The sequence below is a fragment of the Panthera tigris genome, chromosome B3, assembly GCF_018350195.1.
Source record: "Panthera tigris isolate Pti1 chromosome B3, P.tigris_Pti1_mat1.1, whole genome shotgun sequence".
In the NCBI taxonomy this organism is placed as follows: Eukaryota; Metazoa; Chordata; class Mammalia; order Carnivora; family Felidae; genus Panthera; species Panthera tigris.
In genome coordinates this window covers 5,113,213-5,135,320 of record NC_056665.1, presented here as the reverse complement: position 1 = coordinate 5,135,320, position 22,108 = coordinate 5,113,213, and the positions used below count along the sequence as shown (strand labels likewise).

Below are 22,108 nucleotides of genomic sequence, written 5' to 3'. Positions count from 1 at the left end.
GGAAGGAGCTGATTCCATCTGAGGGAGAAAAAGGAAAAGAAGGTATCAACGAACAGTGGCATTCCACAGTGGCAGCTGGAGAGGAGCATGGGTTAAACCAGGGAGTAAAGGGCAATCAGGCAACGGACCAGGGAGTAAAGGGCAATCAGGCAACGGAAACAGAATAACCTAAGGCACAAGAGTGTGTGGCACGTCGACCAGTCCTCAGCTATAGTCTTTCTTTTGTAGTTTTCAGAATATTCCAGAGATACCAAGGGTCTGGCCCATGTTCAATCAAACTGGAGACAATAGGCTTCTCATGGGCCAATATTATACATGTATTTATATACATCATTAGTATTTATTAAGCACACATACAGGATGCTTTATAAAATGGGCAGCCCACTGGAGCGCCTGGGTGGCTCAGTCAGTTAAGCACACGACTCTTGATTTCATCTCAGTCATGATCTCATGGTACGTGAGTTCAAGCCCCATGTCGGGCTCCGCACTGGCAGTGCAAAGCCTACTTGGGATTCTCTCTCTCTGTTCTCTCTGCCCCTTCCCTGCTCACTTGCTCTCTCTTCTCAAAATACATAAACTTTATTTTAAAAATAATAAAATAAAATAAAATAAAATAAAATAAAATAAAATAAAATAAAATAAAATAAAATAAAAATAAAACAAAACAAAATAAAATAAAATGGGCAGCCCAAGCAAAGAAACCCCATACTCATGGCCCACTTACTTCTTCCACCTTCCACTTTAGCCCTATAGCCATCACGTAAATTTGTAGCACTCTGACTCACCACACTACTGCCTCCAATTCCCACCCGACCGCACCCCTCTCTCCACGCAAACCACCTCTTCCTTCCAATACAGTACTCTGTTGATTCCAAGAGCCAAGGACCTGAAATTAAATCATCTTCCAAATTTATTATGAAATTATGAAAAAAATATACTTAGTTTCAGTTCCTATTTCTCATATTTGTTTGACATAAAAATTACTGAACAGATGGCTTGGTGAGGACCTAGAAAACTAAATTAAAAATCAGCCATTTGATATTTGCTGGCATTATTTGAAGATGTTGACAAAATTTAGTTATACTACTAAAGTATTAACACAGGGCATTTTTTAATTCAGCTATTGGCCTGCAACGAAATAGTAAACAATGAAAGTTTTGAAATGTATATACTTTTTGCAATTTAAGAAATTTTTTAAAGAAATTTTAATGAGAAGGAAAGGAACTGCATCTCAACTAAAATGCACAGCTCACAGAAACAGTAGATCAATAATGAAACACTATCCTATGTTTTCAGAGCCAAATTATCTGTGATTATGGGAATAAATCCCTTCTCTCTACTTCCTAGAAAAACACAGCTGTTTCTCACCATTTCGTTCAGACAACTGTATCCTATGCTATTTGAAAATTCTGAAGCTGATGCAAAACTTTTTCATCACACCATGGACAAAAAGCTGTATCTTCTATTCAGATGTTGTTCCTAAACTGCTTTCTTTTACTGAGAGAGAACTGACATATAATACTAGTTTCAGGTTATACAACACAATGCTTCAATAGATGCATATACCGTGAAATGTTCACCACAATAAGTTCCACTAACGGCCACCACCACAGTTACTGACGTTTTTTCCTTGTACTGAGAACTTTTAAGATCTACTCTCTTAGCAACTTTCAGATATACAATACACTATTATTAACTATAATCTCTGTGTGGTACATCACATCCTCGGGACTTACTTATTTTATAACTGGAAGTTTGTAATTTTTGACCCCCTTCGTCCATTTCGCCTACCCCCTAATCCCCACCTCTGGCAATTCGTTCTCTGTATCTACATACACTGTTCATTTTACCAAGAAAATCTGATTACCTGAGTGCATGAATACAGTAGATACATCTCGGCATATTTTTTCGATCGTAGATATCTGTAGTTTCTGGGTAAAAAATCTAAGGAGAAATAAAAGAAGCAGAGTAAGGTATCCATCTACTGGATCATTCACCAATCATCAACAATACAAATAAAACAGTTAGCAAACATTATTGCCATTCAGCAAGTAATTTCGTTAGGGGGAACAGACAATTAATTCATCACAAGTCATATAAGGAACAAAATCCTATAAAACAGAAAAAGCACTAGTTGGAAAAGCCTCATCTGGTCAACCCACTGAATTTCACCAGGTATGCGAAAGTGATTTGTTTACTGCCGACTCAGCTACAAGCAGATGACACCAAGCGCTCATCCAGTTGAAATCACTGGCAAATGTAGGAAGCTCTGAAGGACTACAATCTTCCCAGTTACTATATACCATGCCTAGACTGAGTAGTAGCTAACCAATGAACATTTCCTTAGGTGCTTTCAATTATGCAAACCACTACATTTAGACATTGAAAAATACTACAAAAAATTAAAATGTGTTGTATGTGGGGCACCTGGCTGGCTCAGTTGGCGGAACGTGCGACTGATTGATCTCGGGGTTGTGAGTTCAAGCACCACGTTGGGCGTAGAAATTACTTAAAAATAAAATCTTTTTAAAAATGTGTTATATGCTTGGCAGAAGTGAAAAGATACACAGACGAAGTATCTGCAACAGAGGACATGTACGGGAATGTGGAAGATAGGTGGTTCTCCTTGGTAGCACTTACCACAAATAATCAATTACCTGTGTTACTATCTGTTTGACTCCTCCAACAGACTACAAGCTACATGAAAGGCAAGGGTCAGGTCTATGTTGTTCAATGCCAAGCCCAGAGCCAAGGTCATGGGAGTGGCTCTATATTTAATGAATTAATGAATGAGGTTGAATAGGAACATAGCAAGTTTAGATTGGGAGTAATCTTCAATTTCAAGACCTATCTTCATGGTGATGTGGCACCATATAATTCGTTCTATAACTTAGGGGGAGAAGGAGTAATAGTGGTTTGGAGAAGTGAAAGACTGAATTATGAGGCAATGAGAAGAATCTGGATAAGAGTAAAAGGGCTTAACTAAGGCAATAGGAAGAGTAGTGCAGCACCTTGTATCTATTAGAGTCCTTAACACATGGTGTTTGTTTTCATGCTTTTCTCACAATACCTATGGCTCTCGACTAGAAAGAACCACCCCCCTTGAGACATGGGATGTAGCAGAATCCTCTTTTTTGATAATTTTTCAAGTTCTACATGCTCACCTCCCAAGACTGAGATGTCTTCTCCTGAAAGGTGAACATTACGGTCACGGTGAGACACCCTTCCCAAAAAAAGTACAGACTATATTTTAGAAAGTAACAGAACAATACCGTTGGGTAGGGTAGGATATATCAGATTAAGAAGACCTTGAACGTCAGACGAGTTTGAACTTGATATGCGGGCCACGGAGAAGTCCTAGCTCTGGAGCCAAGGATAAAAACAGAGTCTCTGTAAGATCTGACTGGAGACAGGATACAGGATATATTGAATAGTGGAGAAACTGAAGCTAAGGAGGCAGGCTGATAAGCAGTTTGAACGGATAAAAGAAACATTTCAAATACATGAGGAAGGTTTGGGGAATAACCGCATTTAGGAGTCCAAGGTAACCTTAAGATTTTGAGACGGGATGACTGGGGAAATGAAGACAGGCTACCATTTAGTATAGAGGAGGGAGGTTCACTTGGGGAAAAGGCAAGGTTTACTTTTAGATAGGAGGAATTCTAGCTAGTAAAAAGCTATCCAAGGAGAACTGTCCAGCAGCCATTTGAAGACAGTGTGTTTATCTTATAGCAAAGTCCTCAAAATAACTGAAACCATGAGAATGAGAGAATGTAGCTAAAATAAGGATTGCATCTCAAGGGACGCCCACCATTAGGATAGAACACATAAGGAAGACAGCACTAGTTGAACAGATTTAAAACAATTTAAAAATCAAAGTCAAAACCACAAAATACTTCCTGGAGGAGGTAGCCAAGAGGACCAATTATAATAAAGAGACAAAAGGGATAAGAACCAAAAGCTTTATCACCTTAAGTTTCTATATTTAGCTTACTTATACCATATGAAGAGATTAGGAAAGAGCATCCCCCAAATCACTATATGTATGTATTGTCAACTATCTATCATACATTTTATTATGGACAACAATTTTTAGGCTAAGTATCATCAGTCCACATTACTCAAGTCTTCTGGACCTAAATCATGTAGGGTGGACATTTCAAGGCTGATAGCCATGGTTAACCCTGTTGTCCCTGAAAGCCTTTGGGGAATTCTATGTTTGGTGCAACTGTGGTCCAGGATAACATACTACCATTAGTAAACAAAAAAAAGTAGTAAAATTAAATCATTAAAAAAAGCATTTTGTAGTAACAATACTACTCACAATAGCACATATTAACAAAGCTTTTAATAGTGTTTATAAAGGTTAAATCATCATTGCCAATGGGGCATACCACATAAAAAACAGACACAAGAAGATACAAGTGCACAGAGAGGCAAAGTAGGTGTAAGAACTTGACATACTGCCTTTCCTGACATTTGTGGGGCCTAATTCTCAAACCCACCAGTGTGAGGAACAGAAGTTCAGTATCTGGCTCTGAAAAAAAGAGGACAAAAGCTAGTCTGCTACAAAGATTTGGCTCTGGATTGAGCTCAATTCAAGACACAGATGTGCAAAACAACGCTAAATATCAAATGTTCATTTCTGAGTGGTTCTAGTCACTCTCTGGTACTCCCCATCTCCCATTTTTTCTTCACCTTTCTCTGCTTACAACAATTTAGACTCTATAGGAAATTATAAAGAAAATAAAAACCACCCCTTAATCCCATTCACAGAAATGAAAACTACTATCTCCTTATAGACTTTTCCCAAGAATATTAACTTTTCCATAAAAATAGCAATCTCACTTTAGCCAAAACACAAACTCTTACCTTAGCCTGTTTTGTTTTCCCCCCAACTTAACACATCACAGACAACTTCCTTTGCCAATACAGATTGATATCATGCTTTCTAATGGCTGCATTAGTGTATGATTGGCTGCAATACAATTAATACCTCTAGCGAAGGAATATGTGGGTGCTATCAATTTGTCCTATCCTAAGCAATGCTGAAAAAAAATCTTACATATCCATCTCTTTGGGCTTGTCTGATTTACTAGAAGGATAAATTCCTAGAAGTAGAATTCTTAGGTCAAAAGATATGGAAGAGAAAAAGGAAAAAAAAAAAAAAAAAAGATGTCCACACCTCTAAGAGTTGACAATACAGCATGGCTTTATGGATTCAACACAGAATGGGGGGTGGGGTGGGGGGGGGGTCTAGAGACGGCAATCTAACAGCAATGCTAAATAAACTCCTGAGCAGAACACTCAAGGATGTACACTTACTCCAAACTCATCCACTATACACATTAAATATGTGCAGTTTCTGTCTAGCAATTATACCTCAAGAAAAATGTTTTAAAAAAAAATCACCAAAACAAGATATAAGAAGTACATGTTATTATATTGCCTCTACAATTTGAAACATAAAATAATAACCCATTATGTTCTCTTGCAGATATGATTATTCTGCATCTGGGAAATGACATTTCTAAAATATTTCCTAAAGTCAAATTTTAATTTAACAACTTTGTGGAAAAAAAAAAACAAAACACCACTGAATTATATACTTTAAAAAGGTAGATAGGTAGATTTGGGGGCTCCTGGGTGGCTCAGTCGGTTAAGCATCTGCCTTTGGCTCAGGTCATGATCTCATAGTTCGTGAATTCGAGCCCTGCGTCAGGCTCTGTGCTGACACCTCGGAGCCTAGAGACTGCTTTAGATTCTGTGTCCCCCTCTCTCTGCCCCTCCCCGACTTGTGCTCTGTCTCTCAAAAATAAATAAATATTTAAAAAAAATTTTTTAAGGTAGATTTCATGGTACATGAATTTTAATCTAAGTCTACAATTTGATATAGTAAAAGTAAATGACATCATAGGGAATTTCTCTAGGGTAAGGTAAAGCAGGAATGAGTAATAATAAAGAAAAAGAACAAAAGAAAAAAAAAAACTATTTCCTAAAACAAACAGAAGAGATCCTTTAGTACTTGAAAGAAAGAAAGAAAGAAAGAAAGAAAGAAAGAAAGAAAGAAAGAAAGAAAGGAAATCATCAAAGATCCGATTGAGAATAATTTTACAGGCAGAATGACAACTACATGCCAAAACAACCTTATCTAAGCCCGAACTTGAATATCACATAAATTACCTTTGGCAATCCAATGTCATCCATGGCATTCAACCACTGAATCACATTATCAGTGTGTCTAAAGTGCAGGCCAGTTGCCTAGAACAAACAAGAGACAATTAGGCACTGTTGGCAATGTTGAAGCAAATACTAAATAAAGACTCTTTGCAAGGTCCCCTTATGAGACTTTGCAAGGTCCCCTTACATTTAAGGTCTGTCTAAAGCATTGTGTTAAGATTCCACTCCCCAAAACCCGAATCTCAGCTCCCCTCACTTAAGAACTACCTGGAGCCAAGCCAGGCTGACTCAGTTGGTAGAGCATACATATGACTCTTGATCCCAGGGTTGTGAGTTTGACCCCCACATGGGGTGTACAGATTTATTTAAAAAAAAATAAAATGTTAAAAAAAAAAATAGAACCATCCAGGGAATCTTCCTGTAGAGTTGAGCCTTACAGAACATGATCTTTGGAGTCCAATTATATTGGACTCGCCTCCCGGCTTGGCCGTCTACTGGTGACACTGGGCAAGTCACTTCACCCTGTTGAGTTTCCCCATCTGTAACACCCACTGTATGTGTTTGGTGTAAACACACAAGGGGAAAATGTACATAAGGCACTCAGTGTGGTGGCTGGCAGAGAGAAAATACTTATAGACTGACATATTAAACATATTAATCAGGGTTTGGATACCACACATACAAATATCCCCCTCTAAACCTCTATGTCTGCTATTTTTCAGCAAGATTCACTCTCCAGACGGGAGGAGGGGCAGGACTATTATTTTTATTGCTATACAGTCTCTACTCTTCCTTAAGTGTCTTCTTGCTCTGTCCCACACGGTACGCCACTCAACAGAGTCGCCCTCAGAAAAGGAAAGTTTCTCTTTGGGATGTCAATTTTGGTCTGCCTACACTCCTGTCGTCCTTTGACTTTAAACATAAAACGTAAAAATCTCTTTTGATTCTGTCTTCATCCTTGGTTCATTCCAGGTTCTGGCCCAACTCCTATCATTGCCCCGCTTCCATCTGCTCCTGGTTTTTCAACCCTCCACCTTTTATGCCCATCCTTTTCCAAAGAGGTGCTCATGGGAAAGCTCCCCCGCAACAGATTTTGGTCCTTGTCAACACTCCAACTTAACCAAGCAGTCTTCTTTTTCAGAGCCCTGGGCCACAGGAATCAAACCCTTTCAGGTACCTCAATTTCCTGAAATTGGATTGCTTTCCCAATTTACCTTGAACTCCAGGGGGACCTTTTTTCCTAAAGTTGCTATTGCTTTCAGTTTGCCAACAAATCTCAGTGCTTGGTGAAGATTAAAGTAGTAATCCCCCCCTAGTTACTTCCTCTACTTTTTAAGAAATGAAAAATCCATCAAGGACCATGAAGATTTCTAGGTACACACCATCATAAGAATTGTATCAGAAAGACAGATAGCTATCTTTTACTACTCTGACTTTGCACCCTTTTCTCCACTCTGCCAAATGCTTTATTTTGTCGGAATAAACACACCTACACATATTTCTCAGTAACTCTTACACAGGATAAAGTCCACTAACCTTCTCTCCTAAGTTTATGGAAATTAAAGCACCGAGCAAAGAAGGACTCACCCTGTATCTGGTCTGCTCTCGATCGTAGATTTTCTTCAGGGACACCACTTTGGGAGAGAAGAAGTTTCCTAGTTTGGCAAGGTAGACCCCATTCCTGAGGCCCTCCTCCAGCTCTGTGGTGGGAGGCAGGTCTTCCCCGAGGCATGCTTCCATCCACCTGCACAAAAGGGGAGAGGACATGAGAAGAGAGGGAAGGTCTGAGCTCTTCCTTAAGAGACTTTGAGCCTCATTTCCCTTCTTGTTGGAGGAGTTTAAGTTCAACATAAGCAATACTCCTTTAAGATCCAATTGCACCCACATCTTTGTCCCGACCCAGTCAGATCTCAGAGGCGAGGAAATTGCGAAAAACCCCAAGCATCACGGCCACCTTCTTCTCCACACGGCTCCCCTCTCCCATCACAGCAGACACCTGGATCCTCAGACCCCAACTGCCCAGGAACCTCGGGCTCTAACGCTCAGTCCCTAAGTTATTCCTGCAGAACTCCTAAGAAAAATCATTTATAACTGAAGCCATGATGTCAACTGTTCAGAAATTTAAATTTATTGATGTTCTTTTCCAGTTTCAGAATCCACAGTGAATTTCTACATTCAGATTTTGAGGTTGTTTTGGGGTTACATGAATAGCCAATCATCTCAGCTAAAATAGGGAAGAAAATGCCAATGGAAGCAGTAAAAATTAATTCATGTTTTTCAGAGGATGGGGGGAGGAGGCCGTCAAGGGAAAAGGAAAAGAAAGTTACAATTCCCCTAGAAGACCTCTCCAGAGATGTGAGGCAGGCCCAAGGTAAAATAAAGCACATCTGCATATATTTTCTGCCAACAGAAATGTAGGTAACTAAAAATCATTTAAGGCAACGGTTTTTTTAAACCATTTTTAAGTCACAGAATCCTTTGAATATCTAAGGAAATCCCTCCCCAGAAAAAAATGGAGTCTACCTTGCCATGTACTTAAATTTAATATGTCATTTCAGAGATTTCACAGACTCCAGATTAAAAACCCCTAATTTAAAATTACTCTATTTGGGGCACCTGGGTCCCGAGTTCAAGCCCCACAATGGCCATAGAGCTTACTTTTATTTATATGTGTGTGTGTGTGTGTGTGTGTAAAATTATTCCACTCAAATTTTACACAGCCAATGTTATCCCCACATTCTGGTATCCCCAGATACTGATAAAAAACTCCCCAGACACTGGCTGTTGCCTGGTCTATTTTACTAGTGTTAAATTGTGAAAAGACAAAAAAAAATATTGAAAGACATAGCCAACTGAAGTAAAAACTACATTTACTACCAAGCAGGACAACATAAAAATGAAGCATTTATAATGTTCACTGACATACAGAAGTTTAAATTAAAAGCCAAGTAAAATTGGAAGAAACATTTAACTATCCCATATTTTATAGACACACACACATACCCGTGAAAATTTACATGAAAACACTAATGTACCAATAGAAAAACAGGCCACATAATATGTACATGTATCTATGTATTTTTATATAATTCTTTGTATTAATAAAATTGTTTCAAGGATATACAACACTTAGATTTATCGTACTTCTGTAAATTGTTGCTTTTTAAATAAACTGTTCCTTTTATAATTCAGAATAAGCTTTCTTGTATTAATTCTATCTTTCCAAATTGAGATTACTGCTCAGAATTTTTACAATATGACAAGGAAAAGCAACAATTTCCTTGTTTTTCTCAGGTTCTATAAATAGTCATATGTGCTTAAGTAAATAAATACTGGCTGGGTATAGGCATGGCCGGGGAATTTTGTGATTATTCTCCCTACTCGACAATAATAAGTTTTCACCTCTGGCTTTTCTTTCAGGTAGTAGAACTTAAAGGTCACGGGGTCGGGGGCAGGGGGAACAAATGAGTTTTCCAGAAGAACTGTCACAGTAACTAAAACTAGATACCAACTGGTAACCGTTACAAAACCCAAACTACACCTCCGCAAGAGCCCAAAGAGCAGAAGGGCAATGTGGAAAAAGAATGCAGGTCGCCAGTGTGGAAAGCAGCTGCAGCCCAAGGACACATCTCATAGCATCGGCCCTCCGTTATTTTACTGCTAAAAAGCTCGTGGCAAACGCCTCCTGGCAGCCCCCGCTCTCAGGGGACAGTCTAACTTGCGTTCTCATTAACAGAAACAAACCTAGAACAACGGTAGTCTAAGCCAAAACCAGCCCTTCACCATGTAATGGCCCGAGGAAAAAAGTACTTAATTTTCTCCTCCAAACACAGTAAACACATACAAGACTACGGAGGAAGAGCACAGTGTGTGCTTTTGCCTCGAATCGGAGCCAGTTTCCAAAGGTGTTCTGGTTGTCCTCTGAGACGACCACACCAAAATCAGAGTGAAAGGAGGACCACCGCAAGGTCCCCCCCAAGCCTTCACCCTGGCCCCTCCCTGGGGGACAGTCCTGAGTCACAGGAAGGCTCAGAAGTTCTGTGCGGTCAAGGACACGGTGCGCATCACACGATGCCAGGCCGGAAGAGCCGACGGTGAGCTGGTGAAAAGGGGTAGAGGAGGGCAAAACACAGTGCGTCTCCCACCGGCCCCAAACCAACAGTGCCCTCCAAGTCACCACACGTGGGGTGGACTCTGCTTCGCGACAGAGTACCACGTGGTTCGTGGCTGAGAATAAAGTAAGATGAATCAGGACCAAACCGCTTTGAAAAGTTAAGAGCCCGAAGCAGGGTGCTACGTTACTCTGTCATTTTCAATATCAGCAGAAGTCTAGATTCTACCACGGTCCCAAGAATATACCACAAACTCTCCTGTCTGCCCTCCACAGCCATCTGAGACATTTACCCCTCTGCCACTAAACCACAGAATCACAAGACGAGAGCCAGGAACTTAAAGCACTTCTAGGGCAAATCCCTTTGGGTTTTTTTTTTTTTTAATATAGTAATACATATCTATTAGAAAAACTTATTAGACATTTCTTAATATTTTATGAATATTTTCCATGTTATTATATAATTTCTGAAGACTAAGTTACATAAAAATTCTACCAAGTGCTTAATTGGTCACCTATGTTGAACACTTAGTCACTTCCAAATATTTTCAACTACTAAATAATCCTCCAAGGAACACGTTTGTACACAAGTTCTCCTGTATTTACAATTAATTCCTAAGGAAAGGACTTTAGAAGTATAACTCCAAAATAAAAAATCATAAACATTAAAGAAACATTTTTTTATTGTCCAAAAGCTTACCCGAAGGCTATACATATTTGCACAAGCCCCTCATTTTACAAGTTAGAGTAAGGCCTATCCAAGGTCACCCGCTAGCTAGCAGCAAAGGCAGAATAACCAGACCCTGATTCCTAGCTAAGAATCCTCCCTCAGTAAATGACTGCTTCTACCACGTCACTCCAAGAGCCTAACAGGGCTGAGCTCCATAGGAAGTCTAAACACAGCAAAGTGTCAGATAACCCTCCCAGGAAAAAGGCTGGTATCTCTCCACCTCCTGTCCACTAAATAGGGTTTTAAGTATTTCAGTTTAACTCTAAACCCACCACTGATTCTCAACTCAGATAGAGTTTTCTTATAAAACGTAAGCATTTAATTTGGCTTTATAAGTACATTTTATTTTTTTTTAAGATTTTATTTTTAAGTAATCTCTACACCCAATGTGGGGCTCAAACTTAAAACCCTGAGATCAAGTCACATGTTCTACCGACTGAGCCAGCCCAGTGCCCTTTGCTTTAAAAAATTTTTTTAAATAAATCTACATATAGATCCTTTACACTGCACACAAAAATCAACTCAAAATGGGTCAAAGATTGAAACCTAAGACCTGAAACCATAAACTCCTAGAAGAAAATATTGGATCTAAACTCCTTGACATCAGTCTTGGCAATGATTTTTTTGGATTTGACACCAAAAGCAAAGGCATCAAAAGCAAAAATAAACAAAAGTGGGACTACACCAAACTAAAAGCTTCTGCAGAGGCAAAGGAAACCATCAACAAAATGAAAAGACAACCTATGAAACTGAAGAACGTATCTGATAGAAGGTTAATATCCGGGGGCGCCTGGGTGGCTCAGCTGGTTAAGTGACCGACTCTTGGTTTTGGCTCAGGTCATGATCTCACAGTTTTGTGAGTTCAAGCCCAGCATCAGGCTCTGCAGTGGCGACGTGGAGCCTGCTTGGGAGTCTCTCTCTCCTTTCTCTCTGCCCCTCCCTGCTGCTTGCATGCTCTCTCTTTCTCTCTCAAAATAAATAAACATTTTTTTAAAGGTCAATATCCAAAACATATAAAGAATTCAAGGGTGCCTGGGTGGCTTGGTCGGTTAGGCGTCCAACTTCAGCTCAGGTCATGATCTCACGGTTTGTGAGTTCAAGCCCTGTGTCAGGCTCTGTGCTGACAGCTCGGAGCCTGGTGCCTGCTTGAGATTCTGTGTCTCCCTCTCTCTCTGCCCCTCCCCCGCTCTGTCTCTCTGTCTCTCTGTCAAAAATAAACATTAAAAAAAATTTTTTTAATTAAAAACAAAAGACAGTTAAACGTCTATAAGGCAATAAAGTATTTTCTTAAAGAAAAGATAAACTGGAGGAAAAATCTGCAACACATAACAAGGAATTAATAACCTCCTATAATCTTTACAAGGAATTAATAATCTATAATCTTTACATGCATATGTACATTTTTTTGCATATGTACATTTTAAATGCTTGAAATAAATAAAATAACAAATATTTCCCCCAGAGAAACGGACTAGAAACACAAACAGGCAACTCATAAGAGAATGTAAATGTGGGAAGGCCAGCTGGTGCAGCCACTCTGGAAAACAGTATGGAGGTTCCTCAAAAAGCTAAAACTGGAACTACCCTATGACCCAGCAATTGCACTACTAGGCATTTACCCATGGGATACAGGTGTGCTGTTTTGAAGGGACACATGCACCCCCATGTTTATAGCAGTGCTATCGACAATAGCCAAAGTATGGAAAGAGCCCAAATGTCCATCAGTGGATGAAAGGATAAAGAAAATGTGGTGTGTATACATGTATATATATACATACGTATACACATATATGTATACATATATACATGTATATACGTATACATATATATGTATATACGTATGTATATATACATGTATATATACATGTATACACACACATATATACATATATGTATACACACACCACATATATATACATATATACACGTATATATACGTATATGTATGTGTATATACATATATGTATATACATGTATACACACATATATATGTATATATACATGTATACACACACATGTATACATATATATGTATACACACACACACACACACACACCACCCACAACGGAGTATTACTCGGCAATCAAAAAGAATAAAATCTTGCCATTTGCAACTACGTGGATGGAACTGGAGGGTATTATGCTAAGTGAAATTAGTCAGAGAAAGACAAATATCATATGACTTCACTCATATGAGGACTTTACGAGAAAAAACAGATGAACATAAGGGAAGGGAAACAAAAATAATATAAAAACAGGGAGGGGGACAAAACAGAAGAGATTCATAAATATGGAGAACAAATTGAGGGTTACTGGAGGGGTTGTGGGAGGGGGGATGGGCTAAATGGGTCAGGGGCACTAAGGAATTTATTCCTGAAATCATTGTTGCACTATATGCTAACTAATTTGGATGTAAATTTTAAAAAATTAAAAATAAAATTTAAAAAAAGAATGCAAATGGCCAGTAATTATAGGAAAAATTCTTAATCTCACTACTAATCAAATTAACAATGCCGTATTCGGCTATCAGAATGGCAAAGATAAAAAGGGACAATAGCAACTTATCATCCAATACATGGGGAAACCCCACATTCTTGCACTGTTCCAGAAGGAAATCTGGCAACGTGTACCATCATTAGTAAACTTTGAGAAACTTCCATAAAAGGCAAAGGGTTGCTTCACTGTAAGATATGACTTGGTGACCTGTGGCGCGGATGGCTAAGTGAAAGAGGCTGCCAGCCGACGAGGCTGGGACACAAGACCAGAATGATAAATTCATGCCGGAAACATGTTCAGCTTGAAATAAGAACGGGACATCAGGTGGTGACATCCTACAGGCAGTGGGAAGTCTGAAAGACTCAGGACAGAGGCCCAGCTGGAGACCCCAGTGTGAAGAGGGGCACCACGGGAGCGGAAGAGCTCACCAGAGAATCAGACGTTGAGCAAAATAAAATATGGTCAAGGGACGCCTGCCTGGATGGCTCAGTCAGAGGAGCATGTGACGCTTAATCTCAAGGTCATGAGTTCGAGTCCCGTGTTGGGAGTAGAGATCACTTAACTAAGTAAATAACTTAAAAAATAAATAAATGGTCAAGACTGTGCCTCGGAGAACACCAACACTATTACAAAGAGAGAACAGTCACTATGGTAAAATGAGAACCGTGGCAGAATCACATGATGGCAAGCAAGGAAGGACAACTTGTCAGGAAGCTGCAGAGAGGTGAACGGCAGAGAAAAGGACGCGGCAAACAAGGAAGGAGGCCCCATCCTCACGGGGGACCTCAGTGGAGTGGTGGAGCATGAAGAGTGAGATTACACTAGGAACGTAAGTAGAAGTGGGGAACTAGAAACAGCCAAAGTAGACTTCTTTTTCGGGAAGTTGAAGAAGTGAGAGAAATCGGAGGAATGGAGAAAGGGTAGATGTGAGGTGGTGGCACCTCTCTCTGTTGATGACTCACGAAGAGGCAGTTATTTGCAGGCCGCAAGAAAGGAACAAGTGCGCAGGGGACTAAAGATACAAGAAATAAAGAAGGCAAGGTTCTGAACAGTACAGGGGGCAGCTCGTTATAGACAGGAACATACCCACTTCTTCCGTGAGAAATGAAGGAAGGAAATAAGAATGAGCAAGAATGACTAGTAATCTAACTAACCTCTCTGAGCTTCAGGTTCCTGTCTGCAAAAACACCTAGTCTCATAAGACTGTTCTGAAGATCAAATGAGAGAATGCATACAAGCAACAGACTCTAAGTAACGGTAGCCGTGTATCTGTGTTACAAGTACGTGCACGAATTAGCTAGATTGCAGAAATAAACCTGCTTCTAGAGTCTGACACCTAGTAACCTGCCTAATACCTGCCTACCTTGTCCTGTGATAGCTGTCGCAGGAACCTCATACTTGGCCCTACCCATTCCACCCCTGCAGCAAGACAAAGAAATCACTATTCAGAGAATTCTTAGTGTGGTAAGCCCTAAAACAAGCCCAGACCTAGAGCATACGGAGGCAAGAATCAGGGTGGGACTCAGAATTAGGGGTCTGTGAGGAGGAAACGAGTTGAACGAGTTCTGCAGAGCACGTGACTTCAGCGGTTTCCAGCTCTGTGCAATACAGAAGGGGAACAGACCAATGCCGGAACTGACGCTCCACACCATTGAGATTCGGTTCCTCCAGGAGCCGCTCCTCCGCTCCTCCGGTTACCACACCCGGCGTGCAGAGCCGATGCTCCCTCAGGCCAGGGTTACTCGCGGCTGAAAACCTCCCAAGCTGGGCAGTCTTTCCTTGCAACTAGGATTCTACTAAGACCCTAACTTACCTAAGCACCATCCAGGCACTGGAAATACCTAGAAATTATAATCCAGTGTGGCAGGAACAAGTCTTGAGAGAAACGAATGTATTCGATAAAGAACTCACCACCTGAAGAGGAAGGGAATTAGGGCTAGTTTCCCAGAGAAAATGACATTTAGGTCTTGAAGGACTGGGGGGGGGGGGGGGTAGTGTTTAGGTGGGGAGAACAAGTCATAGGCCAAGGGAAGAGAATACACAAACCTTCTGAAGGATCTGAAACAGGAATGAAATGACCAGATATAACTTGACAGATCACTCTAAGCAGTAGGGTGAGGAGGAAGAATGGGTAAGGATACAGTCCTAAGAAGTACTGGCAGTAATCCAGGCAAGAAAGATTTATAAAGGCTTGTTTCCCAAGCCATGCAAGCACGTGAGAAACCTTGATAGTATCTGCTTTAAAAGAAACTTCTGAGTATAAATTAAGCCAATCTGAATAGCTATAGGAATGAATGAGAAACAGAAAAGAAACTTTCTTCTTCTTCTCCTCCTCCTTCTCTTATTCATTTAGAGAGTGAACGAGTGCACAAGCAGGGGAAGGGGGGGTGGGGAGGGGATGGGAGAATCCCAAGCAGACTTTGCACTCAGAGCACAGAGCCAGACTCAAGGCTCAAACCCATGAACTGTGAGATCATGACCTGAGCTGATATCAAGAGTCAGATGCTTAACCGACTGAGCTACCCAGGAGGCCATTCTTCTTAAGTAATAACTTATTTAACCTAAACATCTCTGAGCAAATAGTTTTAGTCTTTGCTAAATTGGATAAGTTATGTAAAGTCTACTTGCCAAAATTAAACGTCTAACTGTTATATTTCAAGAGTCCCCATTCTTACTGGGGTGATGGAAACTACACTATGGTAACAGTTGCACCATTCGATAAAGTTACTAAAACTCATTAAGTTGTACATTAAAAAATGGGAGACCTTTATGGCATGTAAATTATTACTTCAAAGAAGTTTTTCTAAAAAGTCCCTGCATTAACAGAATTAACTGCTGACTCCCAGACCACATCGTCAGATGCAGAGCCTGGCGAAACATTACCACGTTTGATCTACCCGTCCATCTCTACCACGTATCACAAGGCGTGAAAGACCTTTTAACCTTCAATGAAAACAAAATCTTCAAACTGAGTTAGATGATACTAAGTCTCACCAGCTGCAGCCTAGTCATTGCCGGCCTGAGCAGAACTTGGGGAAAGACACAGGTGAGAGTCCTCTAGGAGGCGGAAGACAGGTACCCATTTCCTTGCAAATGCGAGGCTCTGAGCCAGCCATCTCAGCCTACTGCCGCAGCTGCTAGAGCCCCCCAGAGCCCCGGAGACCAAGGAGAGCCTGTAGAGCCAGTACTAGGTCTGAACACTAAGAGCAAGAACTAGGTCTGAAACTTAAATTTCAGACCTAGTACTCAGTGAGAACATGTCAGGAGGACGGGTTAACTGTCTTAATCATTAAGGACATAATCCTTGCCCTCTGAGGCTCACAGTATGTTAGGGAAGAGAAAAGTATAAGGCATTGATAACATATTATAAAGATAGGGGTGGGGAGGGACAGGTAGAAACACGAGAGGAGTACCTGACTCAGACCTAGGGTAAAGGTGGTGGGTGCTTCCTGGAGGAGGTGGATGCTACCTGAATTTACTTTTCTTTTCTTTTTTTTTCTTTTCTCTTCTAGAGAGAAAGATTGACTGTGGGGGTTGGGGGAGGGCGAGAAGGTGTGGGGAAGAGGGAGGGAGAGAGAGCAGGAGAGAGAGGGAATGAATATATCCCAAGCAGGCTCCACACACAGTGTGGAGCCCCAAGGCAGGGTTCCATCCCACAACTGTGAGATCATGACCTGAGCCAAAATCAAGAGCTGGACACTCAACCGACTGAGCCACCCAGGGGCCCCTGAATTTACTTTCATAGATAGGCAATATATATATACATAGGTCAAAATTCAAAAAGTATAAAAAGATACCCATTTAAAAGGAAGAAAATTTCATGAAATAACAAGAGTGTCATATGCCACAGAGATTAAGAGAAGTACTGAAAATTTTCTAATGGACATAACAATTAGGTCATCAGTCATTCCAGGAAGAGAAATCTGGTAGGGGAAAGAAGGGTACACAAACCACACCCACACAAGTTAGGATAAAGAAGTGGGTACGGGGAGTAAAGACAAGTTCTTCCTGAAGGAAGAAAAGAAGGGATAATACAATAATCAGAGGAGGGTCTAGTATTAAGGGAATAGATCTGGAATGGGTGAGGATGTTTATGTGCTACAGAGAAAAGAATCAACAGGAAAAAGTTTAAGTTATAGTTAAGAAAACAATCCTGGAAAGGGTGCCCGGGTGGCTCAGTCGGTTAGGCGAATGACTTCAGCTCAGGTCATGATCCCACGCTTGTGAGTTTGAGCCCCACATCGGGCTCTGTGCTGACAGCTCAGAGTCTGGAGCCTGCTTCAGATTGTGTCTTCCTCTCTCTCTGCCCCTCCCCCCCCCCAAAAAAATAAACAAACATTAAAAAAAAAAAGAAAAGAAAAGAAAACAATCCTGGAATATGAACCCTAGAAGACAAAAAGGAATATGATCCAGACCACACATAGAAGATGGAGTCTTAGGAAGAAAGATATTTCTCCCATTGCTATGGGGAAGGTCAAGCTGCCATGTTAAATAAGATGGGATAAATTTGTTAGGGCCAGAGAAATTGAGAGAGTTCATAAAGAGAGGTCATCAAGCTGTAATATGGGAAGTTAAGGATGGAGACGACTACTAAGAATAAAGATTTGGTAAGAGCTTTTTGATTGGCCTTCCCCATCTGACAATTCAAATGTTACTTTCAAAAGTCACCTCCTCCATGCACTCTTCCATGATCTACCCTTGGAAATAATCTCTCCTTCCTCCAAACTTCCTCTAAACTTTCCACTGGCACTTTGTACCTCTTTACCTCTTAATATAGTTATTTAAGTACATAAAGGTGGAATCCTTTTCTGATTTACCTTTCAAGTACAGTGCTCAAAAAATAACTGCTGAATAACAAACTGTTCTTTCCCTCTTGCTTAAGGACCACAGCACTGGTCTCAATTATAACCAAGTAATAATAAAAAAATCATCCTAAGCTCTCATCCCACAATGCTGAAATTCTCTTAACCACCCCAACCCCACACTCCACACAGCTTTGCACCAATTTAACTGAATATTACTGAGCAGCTACTTTGTGGAAAAGCACTGTGGAAGGAGTGCTCCTGGGTACCAAAAAGTAGAAAAAGGCAGTCTCATCTCTAAAGGAACACAAAAAATATGTATATTTCTGCTTTCCCTTCTTGCCTATCTGATTTCAGCTTATCTTGCAAAGCTCAGCCATAAAATAATCTTTCCCTCATCTAAACTCTCACACATTTAACTGCATCGTTTCATTGGCAATCTTATATTGTCTTGTGACATTAGTTGGACCTTCCAACCTTTGATGTTAGGTAACTTTTTTTTTTTTTTCAAATGGTGATGCCCTATCTGTCCAATTAATCTGTAACGCCCCTATGGACAGGACTGGGTTAATAAGCATTTGCCATTTGCCATCTTTTCCAGTTCTATATTAGAGAGTCCTGCACAACGAGGAACCACAAATGCTTTCTACCTGTTTTATTTTATTGGAAGTGCTTTTCCCAACTGGTTTAGCTATGCCAAGGGGAAAAAAAAAAATTGAGCAATAGAATGTTATCACTTAAAATAAAAATACCTTTGGGGCACCCGGGTGGCTCAGTAGGTTAACCATCTGACTTCGGCTCAGGTCATGATCTCGTGATTTGTGAGCTCGAGCCCCACACCAGTCTCTGTGCTGACAGCTCGGAGCCTGGAGACTGCTTCAGATTCTGTGTCTCCCTCTCTGCCCCTCCCCTGCTCAAACACACTCTCTCTCTTTCTCTCTCAAAAATAAATAAACATTAAAAAAAAAAAAAACTTTGAATAACACAGGAGATGAAAATAAAAATTGTTTGAAGTAACTCAGGAAAGTACTTAGGTTAGAACATAATCTTCCATCAATTGTTACATAGTCTATGCTTGAAAATCTTCTGCAACATGGATTTTTCCAAAGCAGATTTTTTTTTTTTAATTTCTTATTGCTATAAAGTTCTTCCTCAAATTAAGCAGATTTCCATTGCCTGGTTCTGTTCCTCTGGTACCACACATGATAAATTGAACCCCTCTTCCATATTTCAGATCTTTTAATAATATAGGCAAAGTGTTAACAGTTGAATGAATTCCTATACTGGGTGAAAGATTGCACTTCTGAGATTCTATGTTTCTATAGTCCCCCTAAATCTTGTCTCCATATTAAATACTCTCAGTCCTTTCAAGGATTTCTCATACATCATAATTTATAGACCTTTTACTATCCTGGTCAAGCTGATTCAACATGCATGAGTCCTTGAACAATAACCATGTCTCAACCAATGCACCAACACCCACTGATGGGGTTCCTCACTTTCTAAGGATTCTGATCTATCAGCAATGCCTGCTGTGGGTGTCAAAGAATCCCATCACACAACTATCACCCTTGCTCTAGACTATCAAGGTCCCTCTTAAGGTATGGCCTCCAGACCTGAAGATGAACTTGTTAGCCTCTGATGAGTACAGAGGACAAAGGGACATACACCACATTTCTATTAATGAACTGGTAAACAACACAGATTTGTTTCATTGTGTTCTTTTTTCCTACTAATGCTATTGCCATAAATGCTGCTACTCTATCCTGTACCTAAACACTCCATTTTTGAACCCCAATGTAGGATGTCACATTTATTACTATTAAATCTCATTAGATTCAGGGTATTTTGAATGCAGAACTTGTCATGAAGTGTATTAACCATCCCTCCAGCAACAAGTCAAACTCAAATTTAATCAATACACATCACTGATAAGCCCCAAGAAAAATGTTTTATCTGTAACGTGCCCTAGAGAGCTTTCTTTGAACTTAAAACCTAGCAGCTCCTTTTATCATGGAGATAAAATTCATATAACATAAATTCACCACTTTTAACCATTTTCAAGTATGCAATTCAGTGTTTTTTAGTATACTCAAAATGTTGTGCAACCACCATGACTACTTAATTCCAGAAGATTTTCACCACCCAAAGAGAAAGCTCGCACCCATTAAGCAGTTACTCCTCATCTAGCAGCTCTTTTTGAATATGGTTTATTCAACTGGCTACAAATCTTAATTGCCTTACAATCTAGTCCACATTTGTCAAACCTGTCACTAATGTATCACAAGACACACTTGCAAATGCCTTACTGAAATCTAGACATTACTGTGTTTCTCTGATTCACCAATCTGGTGACGCTGTCGTCAAAGAGGAAATGATCTTAATGTGACAGAGCTTGTCTCAGAAAGCCCTGGTTGACTCCTAAGCATCACTTGTTTCCTAAGTGCTCATCTACTTGACAATATGCTAGGAATTCTGCCCCAGACTAATTCGTTAGACTAGAATTTATGATTATCTTCTTTTCCTTTTTAATAATTAGTACATTTGCCCTCCTCTACTTTTTTATTTATTTTGAGAGAGAGAGAAAGCTCAAATGCACACGCACACATGCACTCACGAGGGCGGGCAGAGAGAGAGAGAGAGAGAGAGAGAGAGAGAGAGAATCCCAAGCAGGCCCTGTAATGTTTGCACAGGGCCCAACATGGGGCTTGAACCCACGAACCATGAGATCACGACCTGAACCAAAACCAATAATCAGATGCTCCATCAACTGAGCCACCCCAGGTGCCCCACCCTCCTCCACTTTTAAAAACCACACTCCAGTTCTGCACAATGCCTTAAAGATCACTGATGACAGTTTAGCAATTATACCTACCCAGTTAGTACAGTAATGGCTTCAATTTAAGCTCTCTAAGCTGAGAACATCAGAACTCAAAGAACAGAAAGAAACTACAGATAAAACATATAACAGTTGAGAACTAACCAGGAACATGTTCCAAATTGTCACTTGAAATAGTCCCTCAAATCCATTATTCTGACACAAAAACAGTGCTTCCCAAACCAGTGTACTCGGGAACACTAGTTCTAAGCAAGAAAGTCTGTGAGAAGCGTCTGAGAGGAAACGAGGGGTGAGAAATCCTGCTTACCCTATCTTCTCCCTTTGAGATTCGGAACTTACAACCCACGATGAAAAGCCTATATAGTCAAATAGGCTATCTAGTCAGTCAAATCTAGTCAGCCGCACAGTTTCCAAATCCCAAACTGTATTCTCCTTTAACACAAAGAATAAACTGCGTTACTTTGGCAAGCTGACTCATCTCATCACAGTCTGTATGCCAAAGCTGTTAATCCAAAACCTGTTTTCTCAATGCCAACTTCATTACACACTGATTAGTCGTTTTTTATGGCACAATACAACCTGCTTCAAAGTACTCTGGAAAATTCTAGGCAGTTTCTCTAAAATGGTATTTTTATGTTTCAAAAATCTCAACAGTTGGAAGAGCCTGGGTGGCTCCTTCAGTTAAGCATCCGACTTCGGCTCAGGTCATGATCTCCCAGTTCATGAGTTCGAGCCCCACATCGGGCTTTCTACTGTCAGCACACAGCCTACACTGGATCCTCTGTCTCCTCTCTCTGCTCCTTACCCACCTGTGCTGTCTCTCAAAAAATAAACATTTTTGGGGCGCCTGGGTGGCTCGGTCGGTTAAGCGTCCGACTTCGGCTCAGGTCACGATCTCGCGGTCCGTGAGTTCGAGCCCCGCGTCGGGCTCTGTGCGGACAGCTCAGAGC

At 40.4% G+C, this 22,108-nt stretch overlaps 1 protein-coding gene across 1 annotated transcript in view; it reads right to left on the bottom strand.

The window, feature by feature from the left end:
- The window catches only part of IQGAP1 (IQ motif containing GTPase activating protein 1), a 100,867-nt gene that overhangs the window by 62,554 nt on the left and 16,205 nt on the right, over nt 1–22,108 (bottom strand). Inside the window, exons 3-5 of the mRNA XM_042988003.1 lie at nt 7,768–7,924; nt 6,184–6,261; nt 1,868–1,944 (exon numbers count right to left, since the gene is read on the bottom strand). Of these exons, the coding sequence (XP_042843937.1) occupies nt 1,868–1,944; nt 6,184–6,261; nt 7,768–7,924 (312 nt within the window). The remainder of the gene's footprint in view (nt 1–1,867; nt 1,945–6,183; nt 6,262–7,767; nt 7,925–22,108) is intronic.